This window comes from Phaenicophaeus curvirostris, chromosome 2, assembly GCF_032191515.1.
Source record: "Phaenicophaeus curvirostris isolate KB17595 chromosome 2, BPBGC_Pcur_1.0, whole genome shotgun sequence".
Taxonomy (NCBI): Eukaryota; Metazoa; Chordata; class Aves; order Cuculiformes; family Cuculidae; genus Phaenicophaeus; species Phaenicophaeus curvirostris.
In genome coordinates, this window is record NC_091393.1 from 62,987,807 (window position 1) to 63,010,088 (window position 22,282).

At 37.3% G+C, this 22,282-nt stretch overlaps 1 protein-coding gene across 4 annotated transcripts in view; it reads left to right on the forward strand.

The window, feature by feature from the left end:
- SMOC2 (SPARC related modular calcium binding 2) overlaps positions 1-22,282 on the forward strand; it is a 267,516-nt gene that overhangs the window by 168,359 nt on the left and 76,875 nt on the right. For all 4 annotated transcript variants that reach the window (XM_069852261.1, XM_069852258.1, XM_069852260.1 and 1 more), the window contains 3 exons: positions 6,577-6,748; positions 19,425-19,531; positions 20,621-20,720. In XM_069852261.1, the coding sequence (XP_069708362.1) occupies positions 6,577-6,748; positions 19,425-19,531; positions 20,621-20,720 (379 nt within the window). The remainder of the gene's footprint in view (positions 1-6,576; positions 6,749-19,424; positions 19,532-20,620; positions 20,721-22,282) is intronic.

The following is a 22,282-nucleotide window of genomic DNA, read 5'->3' on the forward strand; positions in this document are numbered from 1 at the left end:
CTGAAGACCTTTTGTGAAGTACTTTTTGAGACCTAGAGCACACCTCTGTTTTAGTCGTCTGGAACCTGGGACTTTGAATGTTTCTTCCCCTTTTTTTTTTCATTGCCACTCTGGGCTGGTTTAATCACATGGGACTTAAGACATTTACTGAAGAGCTAGTTGATCAGACTCTCCAGTTCATAAAGTGGAAGGGACATTTCTAGAGTGTGATTCATCTTATCCTAAGAAAAGTGAATCTCATTCTAAAGGTGGCAATTTCTAGTTTCTTTAGTCTATACAACTAGCTCCACATTATGAAATCATTATCATGGATTGCTGCCCTGGAGAGTGTTGCAGTATTGTGTCTGGAATACTGTTTTTTGTGTGTGAGTAGGATTAAATGAACTTTCAAGAACAAATGTTCATTTTTAGATGTCTGAGATAACCTCGTTGAAGTCAGTAGTCTGCTCACTTCTCTGGTAGTGGAATCTGGTAGAAAAGATTCTGATTTGCACCTAGAGCAATGCCCAGTATAATAGCAGAAATTTTCAAATTCTAGCTCATCAGAACAGTAGCTGAATAGTCCTGCCTGTGATGGCGTTCTGCATAGATTCTTCCATCCAAGCTTAACCTCAGTGGGTTGTCCTGTATGTCTGGACAAAGAAGGAGGTGACATTTTGAAGTAGGCAGCGCTGGGCTTGTCCTGGGACAGTCATGAGGGGCTGTTTTTCTTCAGTAGGACAGTGCAAGGTGAACTAATCTGTTAAAGATAGGTTAAGTACAGCAGTGTTACAGAGTTGTCATTTTGAAGGTGTCTGCTGGTGCTGTCCTAAATAACTCAAAAGGAGAACTTAGATTTTCCATACATTTCAGCTCTAGGATGAATGCACTTCCATGGCATTCGGGTAAGAGTAGAATTTGTTCTGTAAATGTATGTTGTTCTTCATACCTTGGCAGAAGAGCGATGAAATCAATATTGAAAAAATGAGTGGTGTTTTAATAAAGCAGATTAACTGAGACAGACTAGCTGGTCAGAGGGCTCTCTAAGGCTGATGGTCGCATGTTGATATTTAAACATCATTGCCTTAGTCTGAAATATACATGGGAATATAAACATGCACACACACACATGTATGCATTACTATTGTATAAGTCATTTTCCCATTCTAGACAAGGTTGAAGGAACAAAATATTTCTAGCTTGGAGATTTCCACATCTGCTCTTCAGGCAGCTATCAGACAGAAACAGCACAGCTACATATATCACTATAAATCAGCACATTTTTCAACAGCTCAAAGCTGTAAGCACAGAGTCACTTTAGAGCACTGCTCCGTAGTTTTTTCACGGACCTCCCAAGCCAGCAGCAGGGAAGTCAGACCATTCTATTCAACATTTTACAGTAACCAGATGCAGGATAAAGAAATTGCCTTTCAAAGCTATAGTCTGCACTAGGCTTTTCCAAGCAAAACAGCGATGTCTAGCATCCATCTTTTCTCTGCTTGTTTTTCAGGCCTTTTGGCTCTCAGCCACCCATAATGTAGTATTCTCTTGTTTTGCAAGCAGGCTCAAACTTTACTTGAGATTCTGAAGCCATAATTTTCACTTGGTCAAAGGAAAAGTCTATTTATCAGAGGTCCACAAAAAGTCACAGAATAGAAACTTGTTGTCAGTATGTTTAAATACCTACTGTCAGTGGAGTATATAAGTATATATACCTATATAGATGTACAGGTCCAGTGAAAATTGAGAAGGGAGTCTATAAATTGAAGAAAGTTTGAAAATGTTTGATGAGCAATCCAAATCCATAAACTTGAAGGTCTTTCTTTTTCCTAGTGCACAGACCTCAATGTGATCTCACAAAAGAGAATTGAGTCTTTCTCCACAGATGGAAAAAAAGTCAGTTTCTGGGTCCTCAGCTGTAGCAGGAAATCTTAATTTGGGCGAAGTAAAAATAGGTTTAGTGTAGTTATGAATTTTGCTTTGTGTTAAGGATCTCTCTGCAGACTGCAAGTAAGCTTTCTTAGAATTAAGCTGCCCCCTCCCAAAGAAAAAAATAAAAATAAGTTGGGGAATGCTCCTCTGCCTTCCTTAGATTAATTAGACAGTGGCCTCTGACCAAATACAATCCACAGCCATGCACTATATTGTGAAACATAGAGCAGAGCATTTCCTATTACTGTTTAAAAGGCTATTAGCCAGATTCATAGAATCATAGAATCATAGAATAACCAGGTTGGAAGAGATCCGCCGGATCATCGAGTCCAACCATTCCTATCAAACACTAAACCATGCCTCTTAGCACCTCGTCCACCCGATTCAATAACTAATCTTTACACCTCAGCCTGAGTGCATCTGTTTACAGCTTTTCTTCAGTGGAGAGAGATGCTTGTGTTCCCCATGACCAGGCTATAACATCAGTCTCAACTCTGCTGTTTTCTTACCCTGGCAATTTGGCTTATAGTTGTATCCATTTGTTGATTCTCTAGCCATGCATCGTTTTTCTTCCACTGTAGTCTGTCATCTGCTTAGTTAGAAAGATTGTCACTCTCTACTATAAACAGTGAGATCATGGATCTGTGCACTGGAAATGCACAAATGTGCATGTGACTTGGTTTCACCTGAATACCTTTTCAATGGAGGTAATATGGAGGTTGGATGTAGTCCAGAAAGAATCCCTGCATAAGAGTGCGTGGAGTAAGGTAAAAGGAAGATAAGTGTTATGCCATAGCAGTGAATGAGTTTGTGGACATGTTATATTGATAAGTGGTAAAGAAACCATCAAATGTTTACTTTGGAAAAACTTTCTCATGTACTGCAGCATGTTGCTTGTGGTTGAGGAAATAATCATCCTGGCCATCCACGGCCCAGATTTCAGACCAGTGACAGGCAGAAAGATAAAGCAGGGCAGAAAACAGAGCAGAACTCAGAGTAGAAATAGTTTTTCCCAGTATAAGCAAGGTTTCAGATGTCTACTACTTCATACTCTGGCAATTATAGTATTACCAAACTTCATAACAGAGATATGAAGGATTACTGGGACCACTACTGCTACAGGGAGACATATTTCAACCAGTATTAAGAGCCTGAGGCATGTGATATCTGAAGAAAAATACTGAAATTCTATGATGCCTGAAACACATGATGGTAAGTAGTATTTTATCAATGTTTATATTTATCAAGTGGATAAATGCAGTTTATAGTGACTTTGGTTTTATTAACTGAGGTAAATTTAAAAATAAAGATTTTTCTGATGTTGTCTCATTATTGTTCTTTTGTCTCAGAAATGCTACATGAGAATTTAAAGCAGTGCCTACTATAGAATAGTAGGCCCCTTGGAAATTGGGTGTTGTAAAGTATAATGCTTTGAAAAGTCTGAAATAAATCGGAAGCTATAAAAAATTTTGATACTACTGAACTATAAACTAGAAGATAAGTTAAAGCAACTCCAGCTGAGGAGTCATACTTGCTAATCATTAGCATAAGCTCAAATTTGTAGTTGAAAATAATTTTCTGAAACTTGACTAGACCAATTTTCTGTGTTATTAGGGGCTAGAATGCCTCTCTGTCAAAAGTGGTTTGCTTTTTAATGGGTTTACCCATAATTGTCTAGTTTTTGCTGGTCAAAATAGTTCCACCTTATGTTGGTCAACCATTGTTGGCTTCATCTCAGTTTTTACAGGCATTCAACAAAAATGCTGCTTTAAGCTTGTCTTTCAGTGAATCACATGTTTTTACAGTAATACATTTGTTTTTTTAATGAATGTGAAGACAGAAATTGATGAGCTAGTATTCAGTGAGTCACCTCTGGTCCATCTATAATCATCTTTCTCTCTCTCTAAACAGCCCTATTTTAGTCAAAAGGAATATTTTCACAGAATACAGCTTTAAGATGTGCATCATTATGATCCCAGGTTTTGTTTCAGTGACTCTGCTTGTTTCTGTTTAAACAACCAGTAAATCCCATGAGAAATCCGAATGCCCTTGCTTATTTCAGCATTTCTATTAGTTTTGACATATTTATCTGTTCCTTTGGCTAAATGTGAGCAAGCAATGCTGATTTGGACTTGTATAATCTTGTGCTGCTGTAGTAAAGATGATAATGGAGTCTATTCCAAATGTCAGTCACATACTTCCTATCTCTTTTTAGTAAGTACATTTGCTAGTCTCTCTTGTATGCTATCTTTTCTTGCAGTTATTTGCCTTTTTGTCCTTCCTGCTCTTAAGTCCCTCGGTTACACCAACCTGGTGGAGGTTGTTTAAATGTACAACCCAAATTCTCCAATGAGGTTTGGCTAACCAACGAGCTATTCAAGTGGTTTTGTCTCCCGGGTATGTCTTCATCCTCTGCTTTTCCAGATTGCTTGAATATCCTTGAACCCATAATTTAAGCTAATCTCCTCTAAGGCTTTGAAATAATAAAATACTTAAATAAAACTCTTTGGATAAATGCCCTTTAAAATACAGCATTATCTGTGTACTATCATACTCTCAAGGGAGTGGATTTTGTTCCTTAGACAATTAAGGGGATTTTCTGTTTACTGAGTTACTGTGGTTTGTACAGTGCAGTCAGGCATACACATTTTAACTCCTGCAACAACTCAAAACAGAAAAGATGAGAGGATTCTGTGAGAAAAATGGGACAGAGGCTAGGCTTGCTCCGAGTAATTTTTTTCTGATGTCTCAGTTAAGTTCCTTGATCTACCACATGATTTTCTGGGGGTTATGAAGCCTTCCTGTGCTTTTAAAAAGTAATTATCTGCACAACAGGGATGTTGATTGTGTTGCCACTTTCAGGCACAGTCTCCAGAAAGTGATCTGCATTTCCTCACACTAAGTGATAGAAAGCGCAAATAGATGAAAACTTATGTTTGAAGATTACAGAGATTTATGACTCTCTTTATAGATTTTTTTTTGTGTGTAATAAAATACAAGGAAATTACATGCAAATAATGTTTTCTGATTTTTTTAGCTTGTCCTCTTATTTTTCTTGAAATTTTCTTCCTAGTAGTCTCAATTTCTAATCTGAAATTCAAAATTTTCTGTATCCAAGGTTTATGATGTTGAAGTAGCAGCAATGAAACCAGTGCTTCAACTTAACTAAGTTCTTTTCTTAGATGCCTGCTAATGCTTAGGGGAATGATTATGTATTGGTAGCTATATCCATTGCTTAATTTTGTGTTTATACAGAAACAGGAAAATGATAGAGAAATTAATCGGAGGACTGAGTTCACCTCCTGTGTAGTCCTCACTTTTCAGGAGCTCAGAAGATAGAGCAGCGTCTTTGGTTTTGACTGGCATGCAGCAACATCAGAACCACTTAGTTTTTTTGGCAGCATGTTTCAGGGTGAACAGGTCCTGCTTTTCACACTACCAAGGATGATGCCAAATTCATCAGCCGTGCCTGCAGTCTTGAGGGTGGAGGAATGAACAATTAGACCAGGTTCTGTGTGGTTTTGTGGCAGAGCTCGAAAGGGGAGCATCTGCTGAAATTCACAATGGGAACAACCTTGGTTACTTCTGTCAGCCTACCCACTCACTGTCTTCAGGAGGAGATGAGGTTGAATTTCTGATAAAGGGAGAATGTGTGGTGCAGTGGGCAGAATTGATAGGGTTTGAGGGGCAGGGGCCTTGCAAGGTTCTTCAGTGTGAGAGGAAGACGCGAACTGTCCTGTGGCAGTCCAGAAATAAAATATTGTAGCCCACAGACAAGTGCAAGGTTGGTGCAAGGACAGCTTTCAGGGGTCATGGTCCAAGGAAACTTGTACTGGGGCACGGATGTCTCTGAGGGATTGCAACCATGGGTATGGGTTTTGTCCTTTCTTTTGGCCCATGGTAGGGTGCTTTTGAAAGCAGCTGAGATTCTATCATATGAGTTGTAAGAGGGATGTTAGTGGAGAAACTGAAAGATGTAACATTTCCCTCTTCAATCTTGGCATATTTTTATAGACAAGCATATGCAAAATTACAAATATTTCTATAAAAGGTATCTGAAGTTTCTGTTGTGTTGAGGAGTCTTTAGATTTTGTATAAGGCCACTGCAAGAAAAATGATCTGTTGTGTTTTCTATGGCGATTCATAAGGTTCTCCTACCTTGCTCATTTTCTCTTCAGGCCTCTTGCACAGAGGCTGTTTGATGTATTACAGTTATAATTTTAGATGAGTATTGATGTTAATAATCCTCTTTGGATCTTAGAAAACTTTTCAGCTTGTTATTGTAGTTAATGTATTGCTAATAAAATAGACAAGTTTCCATTGCGGTCTCATTTTTGTTGTGAAGAATGATTCTGCTATCACTAGTTTTGCTCTAAAGACTCCAACACGCTATTTTCAGCTTAATAACGGTTGAAGGAGATTCAGAGATTTCCTAGTTGTGATAGTGGATTTAATGTATGTTATACAAATGTTGCAATCACTGCCATTTCAAAGCGGTAGCTGAATAACTGTAGGTATAATGAATTAGCTGTTATTTGAATAGGCTAAAAAGGCAAAACTTTTCAGTTTTGGGTAGTATTTGTATGTCTTCCCTGAGGCAGGAAATCACAGATTAGTTCTCACATGGGAATAGCATTCCTGAAGCATTTATTTACTTTTTTCTAGTTTTTGAGAGTGGACCAAGACAAAGACAGAGAATGCAGCCTGGACTGTGCAGGTTCCCCTCAGAAATCACTCTGTGCATCTGATGGAAGAACTTTTCTGTCGCGATGTGAATTTCAGCGAGCAAAATGCAAAGACCCTCAGCTGGAAATAGCCTATCGGGGCAACTGCAAAGGTGAGCAAATCAAAGTTTCTCTTCATCATAATAACAAACAATAGGCATTAAAATTTTTTGAAAATGTCTACGCATTGAGAACTAGGAGAGTGCTTGAAATCCATCCTGTTAATTCTGTAACAATACGCTAGATAAAGATAAAATTATCTATCAGCAAAAATATGACTTCTGCATCCACCTACACTATAATAAATCACTATTAAGGAACTTGTAATATTAGGTCCTTGCTCTGAAGGACTATATAATTGTCAGGCTCAGAATATGTCAGGCTCTCAAGGTTGTTATTTCCGTTCAGTTTCCTGTCTGCTGCAGTTTAATATTCTGTCTTAGAGGTGGCAAAATTCATTCTTGTATTTCCAAATTGCGATCTTTAATTAAAAGAAAAATTAAAAAAATATAAATCAAACTGTCTACTGTTGGTTTAGGTTTGTTTTTTTTTTAAATATAATTCCCCAACATAATTATGTAGAAATTGTAGGAGTTTTTTTCTTTTTTACGTAGCTGAAAGTTGTGTAAAACTCAAATTCTGATATTCAGTGAAATGGTTTTTAATACTTGGACCCCTCAGAGGTCATTCCTATCTACATCATCCAGTCTTTAACTTCAGATCTCTGTTTAGAGAAACTGTGACATGCAACTCTAGCACTTCAGTTCCAGTATTCATAAACTACACACAGTTGAATCTCTTCAATTTTAGAGTAGCCTGCTGCTAGTGAACATAGTGCCTTACTGAAATGTAGGGTGGTTTCCAACACAAAGATCTTTTTAAAATGTAAGGATAGGAGTGGTCATAAAAATTTACTTTCCCTTTCTCTCTGTCCAAAAGAGAGGGGTGTGGGGGAAGAAAACCCCAGGGACCACACCGATTCAACCTCTAGCAGGCAATTTTCCACATCAACTCTCTCTATTAACTCCAGCAAACCTCTGAAGCATCAAGACTGCTTCAGAGAGACATTCTGTCTCATCTTCTGTCTGGATGAAACACTATGTTCATTCTTCAGAGCTTTCATAATAAGCCATTGTATTAGCTGATGGATCTATTTACTTTTGCAAACAAGGATAACATAATGATGCTACTTGAGCCAAAGCTTTTGTTACACTCATAAGCACCACAGAGAATTATTGTAAACTTTGTGTTTGTTCATTTTATACTTTAAAACATTACACACTCATATGGAAATTAGTTTTACAGAATTTTTTTTTTGTTTTTCCCTCTTACCATACTGAGAATGTCATCTGCAAGAATCTTTTTCCATAAAGATGCATTGAATTGTCCAACTGAAGGTGTCCCCAGTGAGGCTGGCAATTTTTCTGCAGTCAACAACTTCTAATTGAAGAAGTGCTTATTTGCTGTTTATCTGTTAATGAGATGTGTATGAGTACAACTATAGAGTTGGTATTGGACACCTTATGCACCTTAAGTATTGCTCATAGCAGCTATACATCATGCCCTTATCCATCAGATGCTTTTAATCTTTCAGTTGAATGAATGCAAACATCACTCTAATGTTTACATATTTCTTCTGTTAATTGGTGATCGACACATGATTACCAATAATATACTTGGTCACTATCATCAAGTGACAGGTAATCTTTTAATTTTACACTTCATAGCATTTCTTATTCAGTCACAACAGTCTTAGATTCTGAAACGGCCAGTGTCTTTGTTCCTTTCCGTGGCTGCAGTCATCAGAAATATTTCAAGCTGTAAAAATAAGTCTTAGAGAAAAAAAAAGGCAATTCATTGGTCAAGCTGCAGTTTCAGTTTTAGAATTGCTAGACCGTTTTTTGAAAATCCCATCAAACATTTTTCTGAAATAGCTAAGGAAGTCCTCAGATTAAGACCTCTTTTGAACCAGTTGCTTTTGACTGGTGAAATTTGTTGTTACAGGTGATGCTTGACCAAAGAGCAGAGGGTTGTTTTAGTAGGACTAACCAAAAAGTGATAGTTCCATTTCAGGTCACCTTTCAAGGTTTCAGAATTTATTTTCATTTCATGCTGTAATGAAAGCAAATTCTTTTGGAAGTGTTCATCTGTCACCCTCCAAAACCAGACATCCCACTGCCCCCAAAAAACCCCATCAGTTTTGATGCAAGTTTTGAGTTTTTTAACGAAGGAAACAGGGAAAGAAACATGAATGTTTGTGTTTGGAAGTTATGAAGGGAGAAAAAAATATAGTTCCTGGTATTAGATCCTCAGCTTTAAGTCTGTTTCATATTCATCCATCACTGATCAGAGAAGGCAGTCTTAAGTCTGTGTCTGTCTCCTCCTTTCTTCTTCTCAAGGAAAAATCCCAGTTTGCCTCATAAAAATCTTGTCTTACAATTAAATACTTCCAGGTACCATTTCAGTTAGTTGAAAACGTGTTGAACAAGATTTTTTTCAGTTTGGTCTAGTCGCTAGAAATCTAGACAATTTAACAGTTTATGCTGACAACTTTTTGCAATATTTTTGAGTCCTTCATTTTCTTGTTTATACGTTCAGAACTGTGGTTTCTTTTTAAATACATAAGGGAGTTTGAACCACCACCAGACTGATGACTGCTTTCTCTGTCTTGTTTCTTGAGAAAGCCGAATTTAGATTGACTCTCTGCTCCTTCTCCTTCTGTTCCTAACGTTTGTCTCATCTGTTTGGTGTTGAGCCTTTCAATAATAAAATTACAGAGAGATTATTTAATTTAAATATGCTTGCTTTCCTTTTTTAATTTTTGTTCACAGCAACAGTGCTCAGCACAGGTAATTCTTTAGCATTGCAAAAGAAACTTAAAACTCAGTGACAGAAAACTGGCAGAATGCAAAACTTTTTCTTTTCTTGCACTCTTGTTCTGATTCCTGGTGGTTGCAGCAGATGTCAAAACAACTTGAACAACCCTGAAAATGAATGAACCCCGGGCCTTCCCCTCAGTTCTAAAAAACAACTCAGCTTTGACAAAATAAGCTTCAAAATCAGCAGTTGTGATAGTGGGCTTGTCTGAAGACATTACAAAATGCTGTAATATTTTTATATATATGTATAGTGTTGAGGGTTTTTTTAAAACCAATTCACTTGCACACAGTGCTGGAATACATTGCTGAGCTTGGAAACGCTGTAAGAAGTTACAATGCTGTAAAATTTCCAGCCTCTAAATGTCTCAAATAATCTATGTACATTATAGATGAACAACCATATTTTTGGATACTTTTCTGAACTACTTTTCTGTAGTCCTAGCTAGGTTAGTGGAAGATTTTCCTACAGGATCAAGGGATTTTTGCAGAGCTCTTATTGGACAGCTTTTCAACTCCCATCTCAGCAACTTAAACACTCAAGCACAGAAAGTCTGCTAGCTGATTACATGTTGTTCAAAGTGAGCAGTGTCTGTAGCAGTATTGTCTAGTGGAAGCACTACAGATTTTCTTCCTGATGGACCATCAAGTGAATGGTGACTAGTCGCCAGCAGCTGTTCAATTCACAGTTTTGGTAATGGTGTAAGGGTGAATTGAAACAGGTGGCACTGTAATTCAGCTGGAGTAGTTTGCCCTTGATTTAAGCTTTTCCTGTGAATGTCTGCTGAGATTTAGGCAGCTTGTCAGGGGAAGCTGAAGAGCATGTGCAATGCCTGTAACTGAATTTTGGATATCTGTGGCTACTGGGAGTGTTTTGCCTGGACAACAAAGCCTCTGTCTCCCCTGGAGATGTCCATCTTAAAATTAGTGAAGAAGACTTCCTGTTGCTTTAGCAAAAGATTGCCCTGAAAGTGGTCTGCAATTATTGCAGGATAACACACTCAAAAGTATATTGTTGTTTGTTTGGGTTTTTTTCTTTCTTTGTAACTCTTCTTGTTCTTTAAATAACATTAAGAGTATCCGTTCTCTTTCTCAGTTTTCATTTGAGCGAATGTGTCAGGCCCATAATTGCGGCATTGTAGACTAGTATTCTGAGCGTAATAAGCAAATGGCTTAGTAATGACATAGTGATCACTGGAAAAACAAATTCATTTGTACAGTCCTGCCAGCGTACCTTGCCATAAACTAGAGTTCTTGAAATGGACCAGCTGAGGTGCTTGGATTTATTGGCTTCTCTACCAGTACCTCTCTAATGGCTTGAGGTTTGATTCAAATTGTTAATCACTGTAAAATTGCAACTGCCAACATGCATCACATTTCATTACTTCACTGTCATCGTGTAGCAGCAACCTGGGTTCACAGGTAACTGTCAAACTGGACTTGGAACACATCTCTGAGCAGTCTGTGCTCAAAACGGCAATGTAAGGAGCTTTACACAGAGTGATATTTAAGTCATGAGAAGCTTGGCATTTAAATGTCTGGCTGGCACTCAGAGTATGTATTCAATATTTGCAAAGGTGGCCTTAGCAGGCAGGCCCTTGCTGCTTTGTGAGCACACCAGGGACAGTCATCACACACAGTAGTATTATTGTTATTCCATAATGATGTGGATCTCCTTTCTCCATTGGAAACCCTAGATAGGTCGTGTTTAGCTTAATTCATTTATAGTGTCTTAAAGAGCCTGGCTGTTTAAAAATGCCATTCTTTTATGGGCAATCACAGACATAACAAAGGGTACTATCTTCATTCTCAGGGTTCACATAAAGAACTGAAGCACTTTAAAATATAAGTGGAATTTCCCACAAAAAGGTACTTTGCTGTTTAATTTTCTTAAACAGAGAAACACTCAGCGCTTTTCTTCAGAAAAAAGAGGCTTTCATCGATACTGAAAATTTTTACTCATTGCAATTATTAGTACAATGAGTTAATGAATGAATTATGGACATTCTCAAATAGTTTGAAATTATATGAATTAAGGTACCTTTCTGTCCTTGGATAAACGTGCTGATATGATTTTTCCTTTGTGGAGAGAAAAGAGGACATTGCTGGGCAGCAGTTGATTTGGCACGTAAATTAAACTTGGTCCTGTAATTGATGACTCTAAGCATCCTTTGGGCAAATGTTGCTGTTGCCTCTTAGCTAATGAAAACTGAGTTATAAATGCTGGAACTGATTTCTGAGTGTGCACCTTATTCTGTAATCCCACAGAGGCTACCCTCAAGCTTAGGTTTGCCTACAAGCTGAGTGCGAGCTTGATGTGTACTCGCAATGCCTGAGGAAGTCCCTTAGGTCAGTGTGTGGGTAGGGGTATTGGCTCAGCCAGTACACGCATTGCTTGAAAGGTAGCCCTGTGATCTGTGTTTGGGAGGCAGAATGTGCTCCCAAGGTATCTCATTTGGAAAGAGAAAGATGTAGTGAGTAGGTTAGGTTCTTTTCCTAACTGAAATGAGTGAAAGTGAGACTAGACTAAGGTAACAGTTTATAAAATAAACCTGAGCACATGCTGAGAGCTTGCACTGTTTGTAGATTGCAAGCAGAACAGTTTTCACTTGTCCTCATTACCTGTCCTTTTTGTCCTCTCCCTTTTTTTTTTGTTTTCCCTCATACTTTACAAGGAATTTTTATTCTAATAATAATAATAATAATGTATTATTATTATTATTATTTGAGAAAAATACAATAAAATGTGAATGTGTTAAGAAGTGGCATAAATCTGGGTTGTTTTTGAAAATAAACTTGCTGGGGAAAAGATTGATAATAGGGCAGATGTTTATCTTAAAATACTTTAGGTAGGAGCTCTCTCCTCCTTTTTCAGACGTATTTTCTCACTGTAAACATTGCATTTAATCTGTAGGGTGACTGTAAGTTTCCATCCTGTAATGCTGGCAATTCTGATACAAACACTGTTCGATTTAAGCATTGTTTTGTTTCTCAGCCTTCATTTTTGCTATGCATCAAGCTGCTATGTATCAAGCCATGGTACTAAAGGGGTTAATTTGAGAAACAAAATATTCAATATCTTGGTGAACAAAATGTATCTACATACAGAACTTTTATTTTATGTAGTCTCTGAAAGCAAGAGGAGTTGGCTTCTGATTGTACTTTCTAGTAGGTATTTAATGGAGTTGAGTAAAGTTTTAGGGACATTTGGAATATTTTTTGTGGAATATCTTTTGCTCTTTTAAATGTATCCAATGGTACAGGGAACGTGGGACAAATAACACCAAAATAGTATCAACAATTTGCTGAAGGTAGAATTTCTCTCATTCTAAAACCTTCAATTTTCTTGATATTGAATTCTTAATACTTCTCCAAGCAGGATTTATCAAAGACAGACTGCACAGAAACAAGGCATATAGGAGCGTTCTTAGACACAAAACAGTGTGCTTTTAGAATCAAATATGCACTACTGTAATTATATGAAACGAATATATATTAATATATATTTTTTAATTTTGTGGAGATTTCATTTCTGCTTGTGCATTTTCAATTTAAGTTCCAGATTTAATATTAAATGAACATCTTAAAGCAAGTCAAGTAAAACCTACTAGTGCTAAAGCAAAAGTACTGCGTTGAAGACTAGAAACCACATATTGTTCCATGCCTTCTCAGATTTTCAGTGCTAGAATTATAAATTGGCCTGTATTAGATTTCTTCAAGCTATTTAACAAATCTCTGTTCTGCTCAGAAAGCCTAGCCCTCGGTATGTAAAAAATCAGAAATCTGAAGCTTTGTTTTTTCTTGCAAATATTTGGTTCAATTTTGGTCAGACTGTATCTCTCCAAATGTGACTGTTTGTTAGCAAATAGAGAGAGATATTCTTGTGCCAAGAAGGAATCCAGGACAGCATTCCTTATTTTATCTTAAAGCTTAGCTTTACTGTGTGGTTGCAAATTGGGGGGTGGGGAGCCGGGGGGGGATAAACAAACAGCAAAGAAACCCCACACTGCCTGTCTCTGTTAGGTTCCAACAGAGGAGAGTTTAGGCTAAGATTGCTCTGCTGTTTTGCTTGAATCCAGAATATAGTGATAAAAATAATTACTGAAAGAGTCAAGCAGCCCTTGTCACAAAGCAGCAAGTTTTTATTTTATGTCTGTGTCAGGCTAAATGTCTGCTAAATGCTGACACCCTTTCCAACCCAAGAGGCTAATAATCTCTGTATCTTTGAAACTTAAACTTTGAGCATGTATAGTTTGCTGTATGTTTCCTATTACTAGAGGCAACAGTTATTTATATGCTTTGTTGGTAGATGTGATCAGTTCTTTGGAATATACATTGACCTAATTCAAGTATAATGGAAAAATTTTGTGTTATGAGCAGTTTATGCCATGTAAACTGTATGGTATCTTGTGCTCTGAATAAAACTTTTTAATGCCAAATTAAATACAAATTAACACCATTTGACTTTTAGCATATCAGTAGCAGTTAGAAACAGGGTATAGCAGTGGGAAAGAAACACAGAAGTAGAAGAAAGTTCTGGCTCATTGTTGGGACAACTCAGTAAAGTGCTCAGGTGGATAGCTAACTTCCAAACTGCTTGTTACACCATATATTTCTAGATTTAAGGGCAAGTAAGTGTATACAGGTATTCTAGCATAATGGAGGAGCAATAAGGGAAGCCTACAGAGAAACAATGAAAGATATTTGGATTTTGTGTATCTATAATAGGTCTGTGTGATCACATCTATGTGACTTCAGAAAAGCTTTCTCTTTAGTGTAAGAACAGCCATGTATCAGTGGAAAGTCCTCAAGGGATTTTTTTTCTTCAAATGATTAAGTTTATTCACTTTATAAGTAGTTTTAACAAAGTGGTAAATGTTTCTGATCTGTTCAGGATATTCCATTTGTAATAAAATAACTAAATAAACTGTGAAGTGTATAAATATATAACGATCCTGTGTCACACAGTAATCTCTTTGAAAGCAAGCAGAGTCTGCTCAGTGTATTGGGACTGGGAAAAGTACTTTTATTCTTACTGAAATACATCGCAAACCAAGAAATACCAGATGAACTATTAATAAATCAAAATCTTTGCAGGAGATTTATCTCTTCTTTTGGCAAGCTGTTTACTTTTCCATGAGAGAATCTGGGTTAAATCTCCCTATGGAGTCCCAAAGTTGCTATAAATTCAGTTATATTAAATATCACTTTAGAGATGTTGTTTACACCCTTGATGAGTTTGTGTCATTGTTTTAAAGATAAACTTCTACTTTGAAGTAATAAAGTTCTCTCTGTGTGATACACATGTATTATTCAAGGATTAGCCAGCAGAGTTGAAGTTGATAGATATTTTATTTTTTTTTTCTCAAAGCTCAGTGTTTTCAGTGCTGTACTCTTGGAAATAAGGCATAAAATGAGATTAGCTCTAAGTCAGTCCTGTACTATTTGTGAAGCTAATTCTCTTTCCAGAATTTCCCTGGATACTGCTTATTTTTCCTATTGACTTCAGTGCTATTGCAGGAAGTCCTGTGCTACCAGGTGTTCTGCATAAGAGAATCTGGCTCCAGGTCCTGCAGTGGTGGACTGGCGCTACTTCACTGCATAGGTGGAAATCTTATATAAGCATATAGAAGCTTAGCACAGACTTAAAATGGCTTTATTTTTTATGTGTGCCTTCCAGACACTGGTCTGTTCCGGCAGCCAGAATTGTCACCAGAGCAATTCAGAAAGACCTACCCAAACAGCTACAACTCTGGTATCTCCTCAGTTCTGTGTACTTCTGTCTACTCCCACACACCTATTTTTGTCTTCAGCTATGTATCCCAAGATATATTTCTCTTTTTAAAACTCTAGATGTCTTTGAAGTCCTGGTGATAAGTCACAGTACCTTACAATCAACATACTGGCCAATGTACTGTGCTAAAATGCATCGAACCCTGTACCAACTGAGTTTAGCAGCTTATATAGTCCAAATGAGCTAACTGAAGGTAAACTCATGCGTCTTCATGCTCAGTTTCTATGCCAGGAGAATTTATTTCCCAGCAAGCATCTGCAATGTAAAAGCCCATTTACCTGGAATTGAGAGTATAGTCTCACAGGGTCAAGTTATTGAGTTAATTCAAAATTATAGCTAGGCATACATATTTGCAAAATTACCTTTGCCCATTGCTGAGTATAGGCAAATAAGACCTCATTGCAGGCAGCTTTGTACAGGTCTTAAAGCCAAATGGGCTTTTCACCAGTAATATACAAGATTCTGGCTTGAGCCTGCTGACTCCCTTGTTAATATTTTAGCTAGGGAGAGCAATAAAATATAGTGGGAATTCTACTCAGAATTCAATTACAGTTTTCAAGCCCCATATTCTTTTCCTAGATGGTTCCAAAAGTTTAACAAAAACAGATTTTAAAAAAAAAAAAAAAGCTTTTTTCATTTTGAGCCAGGAATCCAATATAATAATAGTGAACAAAAGGCTGCTTTGCTCCAGTGATACATGGTGTTGCACAGTGCTTTTCATCCTTCCAAAACCGTGCAGACTTGGAGTCTTCTTTGTTCTTAGGCCGTTCATTCACCAGTGTGACACCATTCATCCCAAAACAGTTCAGCCCACTTTATTCAGGGTCCATGATGATCAAAATAAAAGAGGGCAACTGATTAATTAATGCAGAGGTATCAGATAAGTCCCACCATCTTTTGTTCATGGTCTTCATTTAAAACTAGTCAGGGTTCATTCTGACCTGAGTTATTCCTGTTCTAGATAAAGAAGATAGTTGAATCTGTATGTGAGACTTCACTGGTACCCCCTTAAATATCAATGTTCTTGTAAACCTCCTTCTAACTAGCTACTTAAGCATAGATTCATCTTACAAATTTGAGATTCAGGTGAGTCATCTTCATTAGTTATACTTGTGCAAAGAGGTGCCTGTGGACCAGAGCTGGTTTTGTGCACTTACAGAACTTCACACAGCGAGTCTCAGATTTGGCTTTGCTGAGTAAGTGTGAGCAATGGCCATAAGGAAGGTTCATTTCTCTATGGATCAGGATGTCATCCATCACTGACTTGTCTGTTATGAGCTGAAAGGTGCCCTTGCATCTTGATGCAATTTGACATGAGACAATTTGGTATGAACTCATGTTTCAGCCTTCTCATCATCATAGCAAGAACGAATTTTTTCATCTTTTTTTTCAGCTGTTATTTTCAGTGAATTTATAGCACTTAAATCACTTGAATTCCTCTTTGCCTTTGAAAAATTTGTTTGAAATTGCACAGGTGATTTAGAATGCATTGCAACCAGGACACACAAATAGGTGCTCAGATGGTATGATCTTACACATTTATTATAAAAAATATTATAACTTCTTTTGGCTTCAGTGATATTTTATTTGGAAGAAATTTAGCTCCTCTGAATGAATAATCTAATGTTCATTAGTATCCTGAGGAAGAATGTTTTTATATGCCTTCTTTTTATCTTGACCACCCTATTAGATTTCTTCTGCCAGGTTTGGATCACAACTCTATGTCATAGTTATTCCCCTGTGGTAATGCCTTAAAAAAAATCAGAACTGAGAAAAATATTTTGACTGTATGCAGTTTCAGAGGCTTAACTTGATAAGAGTCCTTCCTCATGGGTTTATTTTGGGTATACTGAAGCACAGTAATGCCCAACAGTTTTAAAATGTTTCCATGGTTGTACAATACAAAATAAGACCTAAAATGTGAGTTTTATATTCCACTAAATTTGATCATTGTTGGTTTTAAAGCATATTAGATCATCCACAAATAGGAGACCTTCAGAGCATCAGGCATTTTAGGAACTGGCATGTTTTATGATAATTCAAATATTGGAGAAAACTTACAACCCTGCTGGTATTCTACCAGAGACCTTATGTGATGGAATTTATATCACTTTTCTTTTTGGACATTTAAACCACATGTCATTCTAGAAAAACGAGGACAGAGGTCCAACAAAAGAGTGATTTATTTCCAGTTAAAATACTAGCTACATTAAAACCACATGTTATTAAGTACTGTATAACAATATTATACTCAGAAGGCTTACAACACCAAAGCTTGCTTAAAAAGTTCCTTTTTTCCCCAAAAAATCTTTGGCAGTGCATTCATTTACAGACTTTACCTGAGCTTCACAGTACATCGGTTATCATTTTCCCTTGATGAAACAAGTTATTAAAGTACCAGAGTACAAATTAATTCAGTTCCTTATTATTTTTGTTGCTCTTCCGGATGGTTGAACTTTCATGTCCATTTTAGGTAACACTGCATCTCTGTGAATCTCTCTCCTGAAAGAGCACAATACAATTAACATTGTTAAGACTAAAACATAATTTTTCAAAGAGAGACAACTTGTATTTTGGGCATTTTGCCAACATGAACTCTCATAATGCTCCCGTAAGAGCAGTAAACTAATGCACAGTAGTCGTAAGAATCCAAGACCAGAATAGAAATCGATATAAAGGTTGGAATTAAGGGGCCCTAGTTTTGTTTTTAGGATGCAAATGCTGAGGACCAGTTTCTATCCTTATTATGCTTAACTGGCTCACTGTTATGGTCCCAGGGACTGTTAGATGCTAAAATCCTGTCAAGATGTGCTTGTATCTCATGTGGAAGTGAAAGTGTTGCCTCACTGTTTAGGTTTTGTTCAGTGCGCAACTTGCATGCATGAAAAGCATCTCCTTGTGCTTTCTAAGAAGCACAAGCATTCACAAATCACACCACCACCCCTATCTCATCGGTAATTGGGGAGGAGTTCTAGCCCCAGAAGGGAACTAGCCAGTTACTGTGAAACATTCTTTAAACAAAACAGGGATCAGAATCAGCAAATTTCTCTGCTTGTATGCTTGAGATCATTCCAATTCAGATGTTATAGTCACATCTTGAAATCATTAATACTACCTGAAGCATGCTTGTTATTCTCATTTCTCCTAAAATTGCTTATCTCAAGCAGATCCTGAAGTATTGATTCTGCATCAGCAACAAGCTAAAATTTGTAGCAGCTTTAAACAAAAAATGTTATGTGTTTTTTCTCTGTCCTTGCCTGTCTAATTGAAATAAAGTACATGTAGTCTACAATATAATTGATTAGCCAACAGAAACTCTCCTGAATTAAAGCTGTCTACTTTGCTACCTTGTCTTGGACCAGTACCAAGTATCTCAGGAGATGGTGCAGGATACCACACATGGATCATGGGGTAGACTTGACTCGTGCCATGTCCAAGTAATAAACTATTACACTCAGTTTTAGCATAATATGAATTAATCATGTCCAAAATTATTTTTGATCACCTCCCTAACAAAGTCCTGTGCTGTACAGTGCATTTTAATTTTTTTTACCTACATGGTAGGCACACCTGTAGTCACAACTGAGATCACTGCCTAACTGCAGTAAACGGTGTGTAAAGTCTCAGCAGGAAAAACAGGGCAGCTGCTGCCTGCTTTGACTATATTGAAGCATTAAAAACTGATGCTGCACCGACAATGAAATAATATTGGTGAGCACAATGTGACAGCTGTTGCTGTGTTGGATTAATAGGAGAATTCCTGTTTTGGCTTCTGTCCTTTAGCAGTAGTAGGAGAAGCAAGGTTTTATCTCCAGGTATCTTTTCATCTCATTTCCTAGTTCTGGATTATTGTCCAGAAATTATTGTCTTCCGTTGCTATGGCAGGAGGATTGGAACTAGATCATCTGTAAGGTCCCTTCCAACCCTAACGAGTCTATGATTCTATGATTGCTTTTCTTTCCTAAAACCGATGCAAGTGATCACATAATTTCACCGATCATAAATATAATTATCTTTACATGAGTCTCAGAGCCTTATTCCTTTTTCTTAATTTAGATTATGACCTATATTTTCCTCATTTTGTGTAATTCAACTGAGTTGTCTTCTCCCTTTCTCTAGATATTTCCAGATGTGTGGCTGAGAGGAAGTACACCCAGGAACAAGCTCGCAAGGAATTTCAGCAAGTGTTTATCCCAGAATGCAATGATGATGGCACATACAGTCAGGTTGAAAATTTTTCTTTCAGTATCGTGTGTGGCCTTAAAGTCAGAATATATGTATTTGCAGAGGATGGAGTAGAGAAAAATGTACTGAAAGGAAATGTAATTTCAAAAGAAAATGTAATTGTGATTAACAAATGGAGGGAAAATCAATGTTTCGTGCAGAGTCCTTATTATTTTTTTCAGAGTTTGCCAAACATTACAGTTGTTCATGCAAAACACTTCCTATTTTCTAGGCTGAGGCAGCTGAGTCATTCTTGTAGCCCCTAAATACTCATCAGATGGTAAAGTGCTTGGAATTTCTCATCTGTTCTTGATCCGAACCACAAATCTTGTAACCAGTGTCCATATCTTTGTGCTACAGCATGAGTCACACAGGATTCTTACCTATCCTCAGCTGAATTTCTGCACAAGAATATGATCTGAGACTAATTTACTTAGGTTAGATCATAGAATTCAGAAGGGACGCAGTTAGAATCTTACCCTGTGATATATATTCCAATCAAGATCACCATCTGCTGCCTTTGTACAGCATTTCAGTTGCAGAGTTGTGCAGAAGACAGTCCTTGTTTTAAGCATGGCAAAGGAAGTGATACTGGCCCTCAGGAAATATACTGCAATTGATTTCTAAGAGGAATTCCAAGAGTTTCCTTTCTGACAGCTTGGGATATGAATAATGCTGGCAGAAGCACTCTGTACAGCTCCTTCAGTGGGTGGAACAATATGTTCTCTATGTGGAAAAAACCTCAAGATTACTTGCTTCAGGAACAGCTTATGTGTCCCTTGAGGAGCTTGGTTGTGAGGTTTTCATAACACCTGCATGTCAGTCTTCTGAAATAGGGTGTAAACAACCATATATTTCAATAGTTTTCTTTTCCATTGGATTCTGAAGGATCTGCCACACTTTGCCTGAAATAAACTCTTCTTTACGATAAATAATCATATGTAGGACTGAGATTAAGTCCATTATGCTTTATTTTTCTAGGAATTGTCAATATAGTTTGCTGCACTAGTCTTTTGTATCTACATGTCATGAATGCTGTGGAATAACAAACCTAGGTCTGACAAACTGCACATGGTTCATGTTTCTGACAGGTGCAGTGTCATAGTTACACTGGATACTGCTGGTGTGTCACTCCCAATGGTCGTCCTATCAGTGGTACAGCTGTGGCCCACAAAACTCCCCGGTGTCCAGGTAAGACTTGTTTGGCTGGCTAGGTTATGACATTATCTCATGAATCATAGGGTTTATCTGCAGCATCTGATTAGACTTAAGGAAAAAATTATTCACTGGAAGAGTGGTTCAGCCCAGAAACGGATGCTGGCAGAAGCTGTGGTTGTCCCGTCCTTGGGGATTTGCAAAACTCAGGTAGACAAGGCTCTGAGGAAGTTGATGGAACTTTTAAGCTAGCCCTGTATGAATTCTGAGGTCACTGCAAACTCAAATGTTCCTGTGATTCTATGAGCTATGTATTTGTGCTAGAGTCGAACAATTAAAGGAGTTTCCTGCAATGGTTATTTGTACTTGGTATTTATGTGTCAATATATGAAAACATAGAGCTGACTTGCTGAGGCAGTCCTTTCTTTGTGTTGGAAATCCCTTGCACATAATCTCATTGCAAAATAGTTTAGAGGGCTTTGCTTTTCAATATTTTAAGTATCTAAGAGTATAGAAGATAAACCCATGTCTTCATAGAATATTGAGTGTGTATGTCCTGGTTTGTAATATAGTCGAATGAAAGAGCTCCTACAGCAAATCCCATGAACTACCAAATCCAGAGGACAAATAAGAATTAAATAAAGCATTAGAAACATAATGGAATCATTGTCTGTAGGCAATTAATTGGCAAATCAAACTCATTGCTATACTTGCTGCCCTTTGTCTTTCAACAGGACAATTAACAGGTTCACTCTTTGCTAGGAATTTGCTTCTGACCCTATTTAATTGACATAGATAATAAATATAATCCCCAGTGTATGGACAGTTGCTGGACTTGCTGTTTGCTTTCCTTGAGGCTGACAGAATTGCACAGAAATAGCTCTAAAAATCCTTTAGCTCCATGTGTTGCATTTCATTTTGTGCTGCAGCAGCGTTCTCTGTCAGAGAGTGGAAGAAATAACTTTAAAAAGATAACCCTCTAGCATAAATGAAGCTAGAATAGAAGTGGATTAGGCCCTCAGAGGGAATTCACCTGGTCTGATGTACTTCAATTGTCCAAGCACAATATTGATTTTTTTAGCAAATAGGTGAAGGAAGAGACCACTGAGTTTCAACAAAGATAATAAAGGATAATTCCACTTTAAGGTCTGTCTTGTTTAAATAATTTGCAGGATCTTCCATGCATCTTGCCTGTAGGTGAACTTTAGCTAGAAAGAATACTCTTCAGACTAATCCTTTTCATTCAGTCTGAAAAATCAATGTGGAATGTCAATCAGTTGTGAAAAGTAATACAAATGTTCAGAATCCTTAAAATAAAGAAATATGTGCACTTTATTGTCATTACTGTTTATAACTGCATCACATCTTCAGAAGACGTATAGTTAGGGTAGCATTTTTTTGTGCTTCAGTGTATTCTTGAATAGAGATGCTTTTGCATGTCCATAGACAGGGCTTCTCTGAAAGAGTGCCTTCAGTGCTTTCTCTGCAATATTGATTTGTAGCTTCCTCTCTTTTCGCTGACATCAGTGAAAAAAGGTTATGCTGATGCTGAAAGTTCAACAAGTAATTGTTTGACAGATATGTCACAACCCATGGTA